This window comes from Xyrauchen texanus, chromosome 4 (assembly GCF_025860055.1).
Source record: "Xyrauchen texanus isolate HMW12.3.18 chromosome 4, RBS_HiC_50CHRs, whole genome shotgun sequence".
Classification (NCBI taxonomy): domain Eukaryota; kingdom Metazoa; phylum Chordata; class Actinopteri; order Cypriniformes; family Catostomidae; genus Xyrauchen; species Xyrauchen texanus.
This window is the reverse complement of record NC_068279.1, coordinates 15,840,625-15,854,569: the sequence shown is the minus strand read 5'-3', so window position 1 is coordinate 15,854,569 and position 13,945 is coordinate 15,840,625. Positions and strand designations below refer to the sequence as shown.

At 38.5% G+C, this 13,945-nt stretch overlaps 1 protein-coding gene and 1 long non-coding RNA gene across 2 annotated transcripts in view; one reads left to right on the top strand and one right to left on the bottom strand.

Annotated features, from left to right (window-relative positions):
* Positions 1-1,882, top strand: part of LOC127634861 (uncharacterized) — an 11,781-nt gene extending 9,899 nt beyond the window's left edge. The window contains exon 5 of the long non-coding RNA XR_007969422.1: positions 10-1,882. This is a non-coding gene — a long non-coding RNA (uncharacterized LOC127634861). The remainder of the gene's footprint in view (positions 1-9) is intronic.
* LOC127634841 (microprocessor complex subunit DGCR8-like) lies at positions 269-13,945 on the bottom strand. The gene is made up of 14 exons (XM_052114551.1): positions 13,844-13,945; positions 11,089-12,098; positions 10,559-10,721; positions 10,226-10,368; positions 9,774-10,098; positions 9,411-9,608; positions 9,226-9,327; positions 8,755-8,853; positions 8,510-8,592; positions 8,288-8,388; positions 8,084-8,190; positions 7,788-7,915; positions 5,611-5,724; positions 269-2,550 (listed from the first exon to the last, which is right to left on the bottom strand). Exons 2-14 carry the CDS (start codon positions 11,782-11,784, stop codon positions 2,467-2,469), a joined length of 2,343 nt encoding a protein of 780 aa, XP_051970511.1. The 5' UTR covers positions 11,785-12,098; positions 13,844-13,945; the 3' UTR covers positions 269-2,466.

Below are 13,945 nucleotides of genomic sequence, written 5' to 3'. Positions count from 1 at the left end.
TTCCCCCAGATCATGCACTGTGAGACCATCCTGCTGTGGAGTGGACTACAGCTCCAGCACTAACAGTCAGACAGCAGATCCTGGATAACTGATGCTGTGCTCTCATTTCACCACAACAGCTACTCATCTTCTCTTCAAAAATCTCTTTGGACACATTTAAAGATGGTATTGTTTGAAACTGTCAAATGTTAATTTAAGTTAGAACCATGTATATTTTCCTTTTATTCTGTTGTCAGTAAAACCCAGTCAAAAACAGCACAAGGCAGTCAGTGTCTGGTCATGATTTATTTGCATAAATCACTGTGTTGTAACAGTGATCATCTGACGTTTAACATCCCTTCAATGATAACTAAAAAGCACATGTTTTTTCATACAGTGAATACACACTTGGCAAGAATGATGGAACAAGTCACACTCCAGAAATCTATAGGGAAAGCACATTCTGCACTCTTAGCATGGCAGCAGCCTTGTGCTCATGGAAAACAAGAAAGTGCCTTAGATGCAGTAAACATTCAGGAGAACCACACCAACTAAAATATTTAAGTCAATGACAGTTTTATTAAGTCCCTGTCCTAAGAAAACATGATTCATCCTTTCCACTGTGTTTGTGTTGATGGTAAATACTGGGACTTCAAAGACCTTGTTGTCGTATCTCAAGGCCAGAACATTTCTCCTCCCTAAATGTGATTTTAGAAAAACAGCAGTTTTCTTCAAACAGGGACCATCTTTTAATCCAACAGTTATTGCATCTTTTTTCCATATTCAACATTGTATTCCATTTATATATTTGTGAATTGCTATGCAGCACTATTCTATAAAAATGCACAATTGTTAAGCTTTGGTTCACACTGCTTTTCAAGCCATTGAATATTATGACATGGTCTGATTTTGTTCGAGGTATGGAGTTACCAAATCTTTTTTGTAGGTAAACTGCCTTCTGAAATAATGAAGGTGGTTCAAACTATTGAATACACCAAAATAGTAAGATCAGAATAAAATGAAATGAGCAATCACCTCATCACCATGGCAAATGTACCCAAGCCATACAAGCTCTCAGACAAATGCAAATAAGCACATGCAAAAAAATAAATAAAAATTATATATTCTCTAAAGTATCAATACAAGACAGCAAGCACCACTCCACAGCAAATACACAACATACAGAATCACAAATGCAGATTTGAGAGGCATTTCCCTTTTGAGACACAATGTACCATTAATGAAAGGGGAAAAACTAAAAGCAACATGTCCAACTTTTCCTTCCAGTCAATCATTCAAGAGTTAGATTATGAGCATAACAATTGTAACATAAGCAAACATCATCTTCTCTCCCTTATTAACTACAGTACCTCAAACACTTGAGCTCGTGTTTTCTATGCAGTGCTTTCTGAACAAAACACTAATTAGAATTAATCACGTTGACCACTGATATACATTACCACTCATTAATTGAAAAAGGTTGTTCATTTCATTCAAAGCAAAGTTATAACATTAGTGCTTTTCTGAACCGCAGTTGAAGTGTGCACATTCAATTTAGAAATACATTTGTTTCATGTCCGAATATACCTTAATGAGGGTAGACATAAGTAATTTTTCACAGATGAAAACAAGGCCGTCTGTTTTTTCAATGTCATGCACATAAAAGTCATAATCACAAATTTTTACAACTCATGTTCTCGGTCCAATCCACTTGAGTTGTTTCGTCAGCTAAATGATCAACATCAATTCAAACAACAGTTCAGCCCTTTGAAGAGACTGCAAGACCATCAAAAATCAAATATGCGCTACTCTGACTAAGGTCCATAATGACTAGACCTGGTCACTGAAGATAAACACACACACACACACACACACACACACACACACACACACACACACTCAAGTCATTCTAAACCCTTTTTCCAGATAAAAAGGTCACATGCACTGCCAGTAATGACAAATCCAGAATGAACAACTCTGCATACTGACATAAGACATTAAAAAAGGAACCTGTGTTTGTTGAAATGCATCAATTAAGAGTACTGTGATTGTATCTGTTATATTCATGAAATCTGGGGTTCCATTGTAAATATGAAATTAATTTATTTGCAGTTTATTTTAGGTGTATAACAACATTTTATTAACATCTAAAAGCCACAAACTTAAAAATGCAAGCATCAGTAATACTTAACATAATTTTACCACTTTGATTCATATAGGCATTCTTGTCAAAGTCATTTGTGCACAAGTTCATCTGGGAGGTATATTATGCTCATTCTACCTTCCCGTTAGTGCACACATCCTTAAATGACTTACCAAACCCATAAGAGAAACAATAACAGGATTGGGAATAGCTCAAATCTGACTAGTATTGCCATTGCACAGCAAAGTAATGCATAATTCAGTAATGGTACAATGACCCTTTTGTTAAAACTATTACCATAGGTTAGTGTTATCGGCTATCATGACAGGTTGGCTGAGGGTTTGTTAGACGTCAACAGTACACAGAGGCTCACTGCCAGGATGAGCTGACTCAATTATAGTCATCTTCGGCTTCTTCCTTGCTTCCTCCTGAAATAAATGGAAAAAGTATATAATGGTCCTTAAGTACATTATGCACTAGGAAAAAAAATAAAATAAATTATATATATATATATATGACACGTTGGTTTACTTGTGAGGACATCTCATAGACCTCATAGATAGCAGGCTAAAGATATACATGTAAACAAAAAAAAGTGAGGACATTAAACCTGCACACACACACAACTAAATTATTTTCATATTTTGTTGCAGCCTTATGCTAAAATGCATCAAATTATTTTTTTTCCACATCAATCTACACTCCATACCCCATAATGACAAAGCAGAAAACTGATTTTTGATAACTCTGAAAATGTATAAAACATTTTTTAAATTGAAATATCAAATGCACATAAGTATTCAGACCCTTTGCTATGAGACTTCAAATTTAGCTCAGGTGCATCCCATTTCTCTGGATCATTTTTTAGATATTTCTGATTTGATTCCAATCGATTGAATTCACACCTGTCTATATAAAGTCTCAGCACTGAGCAAAATCCAAGACATGAGGTCAAAAGGAACTGCCTGCAGAGCTGAGACAGGATTGTGGGATCGCTACAAAAACAAACAAAAAAAACCCACACACCTCATTGCTGCATTGAAGGTTGCCAAGAGCACAGTGGCCTGCATAATTAATAATGAGTAGTAGTTTGGAACAACCATGACTCTTCCTACAGCTGACTGCCCAACCAAAGATCAATCAAGGGAAAAGGACCTTGGTAAGAGAAGTGACATAGAACCAAGTGGTCATACTGGTTGAGATCTTGGAGATGGGAGAAACTTGCAGAAGGACAACCATCACTGCAGCACTCCACCGATCTGGGGTTTATGGCAGAGTGGCCAGACAGAAGCCTCTTCTCAGTGCAAGACACATGAAAGCCCTCTTGGAATTTGCATATTAGTGCCTAAAAGGACTTAGACTGTGAGAAACAAGATTCTCTAGTCTGATGAGAAGATTAAACCGTTTGGCCTCAATTCATATCTGGAGGAAACCAGGCATCGCTCATCACCGGTACCTGTGGTTCCCAACCCTGTTTGGATATCTCCCCATTCAAACACACCTGATTCAACTTATCAGAATGCTAGCAGAGACTCAAAGACCTGAACTGGGCGAGTCAGATAAGGGCGATATAAAAATGTGCAGGGTTGGGAACCACTGTCCTGCATAATACCATCCCAACGGTGAAGCATGGGGGTGGTAGCATCATGCTGTGGGGGTGTTTTTAAGCAGCAGGAACTGGTCAGGGTTGGAGGACAGCTGAATGCAGAAGAACGAAGATATCCCTTAATGAAAACCTGGTCCAGAGACTCGGGACCTCAGACTGGTCTGAAGGTTCACCTTCCAACAGGACAATGACCCCAAGCACACAGCCAGGACAAGCAAGAGTGGCTTAGGGACAACTCTGTGAATGTCCTTTAGTGGCCCAGCCAGCACCCAGAATTGAACATCTCTGGAGAGACCTGAAAATGGTTGTCCACCGACGGTCACAATCCAATATCACGGAGCTTGAGAGGATCTGCAGAGAAGAAAAATGGCAGAAAATCCCCAAATCCAAGTTTGCAAAGCTTGTCGCATCATACCCAAAAAGACTTGAGGCTGTAATCGCGGCCAAAAGGTGCTTCAACCAAGTACGGAGTTAAGGGTAAATTTGCAGTTATAAAAACAATGTGGTTTTTGCCTTGTCATTATGGGGTATGGAGTGTAAATTTATGTGAAAAAATAAATAAATAAAAAACCCACTTTCTACTGACTCTGAAAAACACCAAAAGAAAGATGCCCAGGGTCCCTGCTCATCTGCGTGAACGTGCATTAGGACTGCAGATGTGACCAGGGAAATAAATGGCAATGTCCGTACTGTGAGACGCCAAAGACATTGCTACAGACAGGAAGGACAGCCGATCATCCTCTCAGTGACAGATCATGTGTAAAAACACCTACACAGGATCGGTACATCCGAATTTCTCATCTGTGGGACAGCTACAGGATGGCAACAACAACTGCCTGAGTTACACCAGGAACGCACAATCCCTCCAGCAGTGCTCAGACTGTCCGCAATAGGCTGGACTGAGGGCTTGTAAGCCTGTTGTAAGGCAGGTCCTTAACAGACATCGCCTATAGGCACAAACACCTCGTCAGCTAGACCAGACAGGACTGGAGAAAAGTGCTCCTCACCAACGAGTCGCAGTTTTGTCTCACCAGGGGTGATGGTCGGACTCCCGTTTATCAAAAGGAATGAGCATTACACCGGAGGCCTGTACTCTGGAGTAGGATCAATTTGGAGGTGGAGTGTCCGTCATGGTCCGGGGTGGTGCGTCACAGCATCATTGCCTGCAATGACAACAAGCTCAGTCCAATCTCAAAGCTGTGCATTACAGGGAAGACATCCTCCTCCCTCTTGTGGTACCCTTGCTGCAGGTTCATCCTGACTTGACCCTCCAGCAGGACAATGCCACCAACCAAGCTACTCGTTCGGTGCATGATTTCCTGCAAGACACGAATGTCAGTGTTCTGCTATGGACAGCGAAGAGCCTGGATCACCCATTGAGCACGTTTGTGATCTGTTGGATCGGAGGGAAAGGGCTAGGGCCATTCCACCATAGAAATGTCCGTGAACTTGTAGTGCAGTCCATGAGGAGGAGATGCACTGCAGAACTTAGTATATAGTGTGGCCACCAGCTGCAATGTTACTTTTGACCCCCCGGTTCATCCATTTCTGTCAGACATTTGTTCAGTTTACATCTTAGTAAATCTACGTCTTTGAATCTTTTTGTTCATACAAATATTTACATGACACACACACACACACACACACACACACACACACACACACACACACACACACCAGAGCTTGACATGTTCCCTTTTCAGGAGATGATTAAACATCGTGTCACCTGTGAGCGGTCATAATGTTTTGACTGATCAGTGCGCGGCGCACGCACTTTAGCTCAAGTCAATTATTGAATACATTTCTTGGTTGAAACAGCACTTTACATTTTTTGCCAACTGGTGTGAAAGATTTGACAGGAAGATGTCAATTGCTATAGTACCCTTTCTTGAGCCAGTTTCATCATCTCCTCTCGTAGCTTGTTGAGGATATGAAGGTTTGGCTTGTTCTTTTTGGCAAACTGCTGAAGCTCAATCACACTCTTATCAGAATTCTCCTGAAGACAAAATAATACAGTTTATAAACACAAGAAAAACAATTCCAATTAAGGATGAAACAGTGGCACCAATGTAACTTATCAAGCTGGCTAGCATGAGATTTAATCAAAGAATATGTGATTGTCTTTGAAATCAGTTAGAATAGGTTGAATATCCTCCCCCTTTGGTTTCTTGCATTTTATCATCTCCACAGAAATAAAGTCTACCTTCATGAGAAATAAGGGCTTGTGGAGTTAACCAGAGAGCCTTATAATAATGTGTGAAAGTGAAGAATTTAAGGCAGAAATATTTTACTATTGCATAATATAATAGTTATACAGGTTAGCTGGGTTACAAAAGATGACAAAACATTGGAAGTCCAAATGGATCAAAAGTAAATCGGACAAATAAGAGATATATATTTTAGTCATTTAGACATATTTTGATAATTAAAATATTATTTTATAATTTTATTTGACTGTCATTCATACATTTTTGAAGCCTGAAAAGGAAATCATACACCCTTATTTTATTATGTGACCCAAGCTAAATTTTTATAAATTACTTTGTGTGCATGAAGCACACAGAGTTTGTATGGTAATTAATCATCATATTCGTGAAACACCTAAAACAGACAATTAATCATCATAGTCCTAAAACAGTAAGTCACAAATAATTGTGATTATTTGACAATTAATTGTCAGCCAAATTTCACAATCGTGACCCCTAATTTTCATTAGTTTCCTACCTTGTGAATTGTTTGGTTACAAATATTTATTTGACTGAGAGTTGATTAAGAATGCACACATTTTTGTTGTGTTTCTCAAATTGCACTAATTTTACTGTAAAATAATTTTATGTTGGACTGCTAAACTTGGTTGCACAATGTTTTGATATTCCTCCTGAAAGTGACTTGAATTTTACATAGTTTCATTTTATTTTGTTGTTGGACTGCTAAATGTAGCTTGCACTTTCCTTTTCAAGTTCTTTCTTAAAAATCACTCCAAAATAAAAGTAATCTACATTTAGCAATCCAACAACAAAATAAAACTATGTAAAATTCAAGTCACTTTCAGGAGGAATATCAAAACATTGTGCAACCTCGAGTTTAGCAGCCCAACATAAAATCTCACCAAAATAAAATGTTGGACTGTAAAAATGGAGATTACCAGTTAAAACAGGGCTATTTTTGTTGCAGAATAATGCCCTAGTGTGCACATTTGTTTGTGAGAAGATAATTTATTAATTTATTAAAATATTGAGACAAGTTTTTTTTAAATATTTATTTTGGGTTAATTGTTATATTAATCAAGAAACAATGATACAAAATCTTTAGAAAAATCCACAAATTAGTCAATAAAAAAAACCAAAATAATCGTTAGGTGCAGCCCTATTTGTCACAGAACAATCCAAAATAAAACATAGGAGCTATTGTCAAATATAGTGCTGCATAATAAAAAACCACGGATGTGATGTATTGCTTAAATATAGTTGCTATTGATTTATTATTAATATTATTATTAGTAGTGTTGCGGTGAATTACGCAACTATACAGTAGTGATTTGTCACTTTTCCATTTAAATTGAACTTATTTTGGCGGAAGCTTTTAAGTGTTTGTTGTATTGACGGTAGCTTCTACACTTCTACCTTTGATTACTAAACTGCAAAAGGCTGCTATACAATGATTAAAATACATGTGTAGTCTGTATATGCACAATTCACTACAAAAAAGGTATGAGCAGCCGGCCTTAGCACAACTCCACACATTCACAAGCGTTCACATTTAAACTATACATCTCATTAAATCGCAGCCTTTGTGATTAATAAATCACACTACGAATGTTTACGTAGTAACATTTGTTCATCAGATGTATCGTTTATTTGTAGAGTATTTTTAGACTACACCTGGCCACTGAAGTAACACCACACTGTCACTGCAACCCTTTTCAAAATTAAAGGGGAAAAACTCAAACTACCGTTTAGCCCAGAACAATTTAATTACACCCCATCAATGAGGATTAAGCATTTATAAAATTGTAAAATGTGTAAAAGGGATGAATGAGTATGTTTTGATAAAGCTGACCTTTTTGACCATCTTGTTGCTCTCTCTGCCGTACATGCGCAGCAGTGAGCCCCAGTTCTTCACATGAGGATGAAGCATTTGAAGTATCTTCTGTGATGCTAACTGCTTTCCCACCCTCTTATTCTTACCTACAGTCAACAAGTCACAGAATTAGCTAGGCGACATCAATATAGAATTTCACCTCTACTTTAAAATGTTTTAATTTCATAGCTCATCAAGTGCTAGTTAAATGCTAGTTTTCCAGAAGGCACCAAATGAGAAAAAGGTTTTGATAAGTTTCGATCAAGTATACTCACACCAGCCGCGTACAGTGTGCTTCCCACATGTCATGACGTATTCACTCTTCTGGTTCTTTCCTGGGATGACCTCAAACTTGATGCTGGTGTCACCCATCCCATGGTTTCTATAAGAGAAAGAAACAGCTCTTCAGATGTTTTTTCCAATCAGAGAAACATTTCAATTTCCAATGTAATCAAATGAGACTCTATATCATAACATACCTCTTAAGGCACTCATGAAGGATCTGATATGGTGAGAGTAAACCTGCTTTGTTGGCAAGCTCGTACACCCGTGAATCTTCAATAATGATATGATTAAAATACTGTGGGATGAGAGGGGAAAATGTGTCCAAAAAAAAAAGACATAGGTTTTAATGATATAGTGGCAAAGCAATCATTGTACTCATGCTAAACTGAGGAAAGGAGGACAAGACGCAAAAGTACCTCCAGTTCATCTCCCTCTACAGGCTTTTCCTCAGACGTCTGTTTGACAAAGTCAGGAATGAGGATCTCCAGTGTTGCTCGAGCTGTCCGACAGAAAACAGCATGAATGCTTATCGTTTCCTTTTACACCAGTAAATGAATGTTTAAAGCAGTCTATAAACAGCAGATGTAGACAATCCATTCAAGGAGGAAAAATATATTATTGCTAAGCTTAAGGACTGGTAAGAATGCATAGGTGAAGGTACCAGCTTTATTCTTTGCAAGTTTTTTACTACTTGCTGTTCCTGTGCCATATGTAACTCCGTCTATAATGACGGAGGCTCCAAAGGGTTCACTTGGGTTTTCTGGACAAAGAAAACAGTGATGTTAAAACTGAATGCAACTCCATTTTATATGCCAAATATTTCAGAACATAAATTTAAAAAAAGCCAAGATAGACTGTGTTAGTTATTTTACCAGGGTTACGGGTGTTGTTTGGCACAACACATAGCCTTAAACACTCTTAATCATAGTAAAAAATAAAAAACACTTATGCAAGGCCTTGTTTTTTTTTAAGACAACAGCAATATGATAAGACCACCGTTCGGGATCTCATTTATACAATTCTTCTGCCAAGTAATATAGTTCACAAGCATAACTTTAAATTCATATCACGTGTTCACATAGCTGTTTTACAATTGTATACATTTTATAATATATTACATCATAATACTTACCACATTCAAAAAAGTTGTAAACTGGTCGCACCTTGAGCACTCTTTGCATATACTCATGTAAAATGCACACCTCTGACTTTCCGTTGGGGTTGATGACAAATTCTGAAATATAAACAGTGTTAGCCTGGTCCACAACAACATGTGTGCTATTAATTTCATAAAATTGTTAAATCTCAAACGGGTACCTTTCTTTGTAGGCGTGTCCTGCATGGACAGAGTGATGAGCTTCTGATTGGCTGGTAAGATAGGCCTCTCAGATTCCGCTTGCTTCCTCTTCATGTCTCTGTTGAACTGCCTGCGCTCGGCCCATGTGCGGAACTTCTTCACTGTCACTTGCTCAAAATCAAAGCGCTTCTCTAGGTAGTTTCTGAATTCTTCAATGTCTGCAACACAATTCAGAAAAAAAGACAGGTTTAACTCACATGCAAATGAATGGGGATTCAGAAATCTTTTCAGCAATGGGTTTTAGACATGCAGCAAATATAAAAATGTTGGCATATCCGAATTAGTTTTTTGTAGTCTAAATAAAAACCACCATGAAATCATACCAATAGACTCGTCTTTGCAGATCTCAACCTTGGCTTTGACCTGGCCCAGGGCTCCCTGTGCAGTATCACTGGACTGTACTTCCTTCCCCTCTGAAAACCCTCCTGGCTCAATGAGGTCAAGACCTGGCTCTTCGGATGCAGTATGGCCAGTTGCTTCTTCTGTAGCAGTAGAGTCAGGCTCATCAGCTCTCTCCAATGAGACCCCCTCTTCCACCGGCAACACCTCTGCATTCGGAGTCACCTCTCCATTTTGTTCCCTTTCCTCATGTTCCTTCTTTTTCTTGTAGTGCAAGCAGGGAATGCTACTGGTTGGTGGGTCATGTTTCTATGGGGATGACGAGTAGAGAGAGTGATGTGCTTTCATTAAAAAGAACAAAGATTATGTAGTAGCAATGATGCAATAACAGATCAAACTTCACGAAAAGTCTGAGATCTTAAGTCACACGGTTTACCCTGATGCTTCCTGTACCAAGGAAGTAAGGTCTAGACCAGGTTACAACTCTGGTTTCCCGGTGGAGGTAGACTGGAATGCCAGAATTATGGAATGTCATGATCCAACCATCAGGTAACGGCTCAGTAGGTGGACGCCCGCGACCTGCAGGACAACAAAGCCAACATTCAAAGCTGTGCTTCGTAGTCCTGTGTAGGTTTTGGGTGAAAAGACCAATCAACTTTGGGCAGTTATGTAAAACTGAAAAGTCATTTTAAAGTAATTTAAATCAACGCAATAACAGTTTCTGCCAATTGTGCCTAGGACTTGAAAAACAAGGGCTACTGAGACTCACTCTTAAGAACGGTCTTAATTTTGGTCATCATGGGCTGAACTCCAGCCTCCCCATCTGAATGGTGATCACTGTCTCCAGTGTACCGGTCCTCAGCCAGACGCCTCTTCTTGGGCAAGGGCATGCCTTCCTCCAGCAGGGCGTCTACATCATTGTCAAATTCCTCCTGGAAGAGATGATGAATTTGTAACTGGCAGCCATTGACACATCAACTTACTAAAAAAAAACTAAAATAAACTTTTTTAAATGCAGATTTGAATCAAGCCCACTTAATGTGCTGTAATTCAAATGTTCCCCAATGGACCACCTTGTCACAAGCCAGGATCCCTCTTCATGAATGATAAACAAGTGCTCTATTTAGTGATGGACGTACATTTTAGTGGATATTCCAAATGATAACTATTCAGAAGTTAAAATGACAAGACGTTACAGTTTTAAATAGCCAATGTCACAATGCAATGTTTCAATCTGAAGCAAAACAATAAATGTCCAAAATCAAAAAGGTCATAATTAATCGATTACATCACTTTTACCTCATAGGAGTAACTCATGTCCTCTTCGTTCACTCGCTCCTGTTGAACTATCACCTCAGACCTGAAACCACTCAGTTCTCCGTCTTCCGCTTCCAGAAAGTTCTCACTAAAATCTTCCAGGTCGTCCAGCACGGCAAACTCAACCTTGTTCTCCTGCTCAGCTTCCATCTCTTCAATGTTTCTAGCTAAACCTAGAGAACCGTTTCTAGTGCCTGAGCTGCCCAGCACACTCCCCTGGGCTAGAGAATCATGAAACTCACCATTCAGGCTCTCTAAGCTGTGATCTCCATGCCTAACCTGCCCCACACCTGTGTACAAAACCTTCCTGTCTTTACTGTCTTTACTGCTGTCTGAGAAACAGACACGGACCTTTACATCTCTGAGGAGTTTGAGATCAGGTAAGAACTTGGTAACTGGGGGAGCATGGCGTGCGGTTCTAGGGCACATGGCCACGGTGTCAGGATTATCTGATGGGAAGACACTAAAGGACAATGTGCGCTTGTTGAGGAGCTGTTCGTCCCTGTCCACTGCTAGGGTGTTTTGGTGTCCATCACCACCAGAGCTAACGTCCATTTCCTCTGCGTCACTGGACGTTTGCAGGGGAGGTGGTGGAGGTGCATTACAGTAATCATTCCCCACCAATATTGTGTCTGGTGGCTCCAATGGGAGGGGAGGTAAAATCTCATTCACATCCATGTTCAATATCTTAAACTATATTAAAAACTATAAAAGAATTCAACAAGGAAGTGATCTGACAATGTATAACTCTTCAGCTAAAACAACTGCAGCCTTAATACATGCATGAATACATTACAAAGCTAAAGACACCAATTTAATCATATTCATGTACATGGTTGAATATGCTAAGCTGACAACATTGTTCTTTTCATTAATGTAGACAGCTTTTTAGAAATCACTGTCTCAATTATTGGAAATCACAATGCATTCAGCTTAAACGTTGCCCACATCTAAGCACTGTCCATCCTGTTTGGCCAGATCTTCTGCCAGTACTGAAAGAGAAATTGAAAAATAAAGAGTTATTCTCGCCTTGGTAGAACTCGAAATTACAAACTGTAAACTATTAATTAGCCTACATGAAAGCTTTGACTTGACAATGGTGACGTCATGTAAAAATAACCAATATGGCAGTGGTTGAAAATAATTTATGACAAATATTTTAAAGCCATTTTGGCATTGTAAATGTTGCCGTAACAACAAATCATTTCCAAGGTCCGAGGATGTGAACAGCTCCGGGTAGAATCCCAGAGTTGCCATCTCGTTATTACAGCAAATCCGACACTACGTGACTGCATTAAGCAAGTAGTATTTGTCTGGTCATGTGATCCAAACATGGCAGCCCCTATGGGGGACCCTCTCCATGTAGAATAAAACTGCTTCTAAAAGACTACTCAAATGGCATATTGTGTAAGTAGTCATGATATTATAGCCTGCATGTTTCGAAATTACCATTCATTTCTTCAGAAGTAAAACTTTTTAATGAGGAAAAAATACTGAGTGCACTTTTAAGATATCAATTTTGATATTTTCAAATTCCTAGCCATGTTTGATGCATGCAGGGTTGGAAGGGTTTGAATGTATCCCACTACAGATTACAGAATACACACTGTAAAATGTCATTTGTAATGTATTCCGTTTAGATTACTCAAGGTTAGTAACGTATTATAAATACTTTGAATAACTTCAACACTGGTAGATTTTTTTCACCTTCACTCTGCCAGTACAGTAAGACAAAATACATTCTCTGAAAAACCTAAATATCTTATGCAGTGTGGTTTCTAAAACAAGATCATTTGACCTTGTTTTAGATATTACAGGAAAATAATACAAAATGTATTAACAAGAATAAGATTTTTGCCCTATTATCAAAAGATATGATCCAAAATGAATTTTCCTGTTAAAAAAAAATATGATGGTGCCTGGTAACAAGTGCATGCAAAATGGCTAAAAATAGCATTTTAGCATAGCGTAAAGCTGACAATTTACGCAAGGTTAATTTCCATTTCTTCTGCTCAGTCTGCTCGTTTAAATACAACACATCATAAGTGTGTCACCACTGTTCAAATGCACTTTGGATCACATAATTTATTTATAATATATAAATATATATACACGCACACATACACGTTTTCCATCTGAAAGGACTAAATCTTAAATGAAACAAATGACAATAAAATGCAAAGTAATCTCTTAAGTAATCAAAATACTTTTTGAAATGTAACTAGTCTAATTACCAATGATTTAAATTGTAACTATTGGAATACATCATTTTAAATATGTAATCTCGTTACATGTATTCCGTTACTCCCCAACCCTGGATGCATGCATGAACATAATGTGGGTATTTTTATATGAAAATTATACGAGCAGACACAAACACAATCATACATTTCAGGTCAACCAAAAACTCGTTTGAACATTACGCTGTTCGTAGGACATGGCCATAAACACAAAAAGGCCCTTGCTAACTTGTCGTCTAGTTCAAACGAATGGAAATATTGTTACATTTTAACACGCAGACGTTTAAAAAAACCATTTAAGTGTCGCATCATTTGTTTTAAAACCAATGATCTGTACGAGCAGTTTTATCCTGCAAAAATCGATCAATCTAAATCTCGCATAGTTGACCCGCGTTAGCCATTTGGAGCCGTGTGGCAATCAAACGCTTCTGCACTGAACCATATAAAAATTTGCTAAATATCAGTGAGGTTTCTGCATACGATTGACTTTTACTCACCTAACTACCCAAATGTTCTGGTGACAACCTCACTGAGCTTTTCTGTTGATTGGGTTCAGATGGCCGTCTCCTTTCTCCGCCATCTTCACTGCAGCACCATCA

Excerpts from the sequence above, each read along its gene's own strand:
- LOC127634841 (XM_052114551.1), bottom strand. The coding sequence starts at position 11,784 with ATGGATGTGAATGAGATTTTACCTCCCCTCCCATTGGAGCCACCAGAC. Across the intron at positions 10,369-10,558 it reads AATTAAGACCGTTCTTAAGA|GTCGCGGGCGTCCACCTACT; the intron begins GTGAGTCTCAGT and ends GTTGTCCTGCAG. Across the intron at positions 8,389-8,509 it reads TAGAGGGAGATGAACTGGAG|TATTTTAATCATATCATTAT; the intron begins GTACTTTTGCGT and ends CTCATCCCACAG.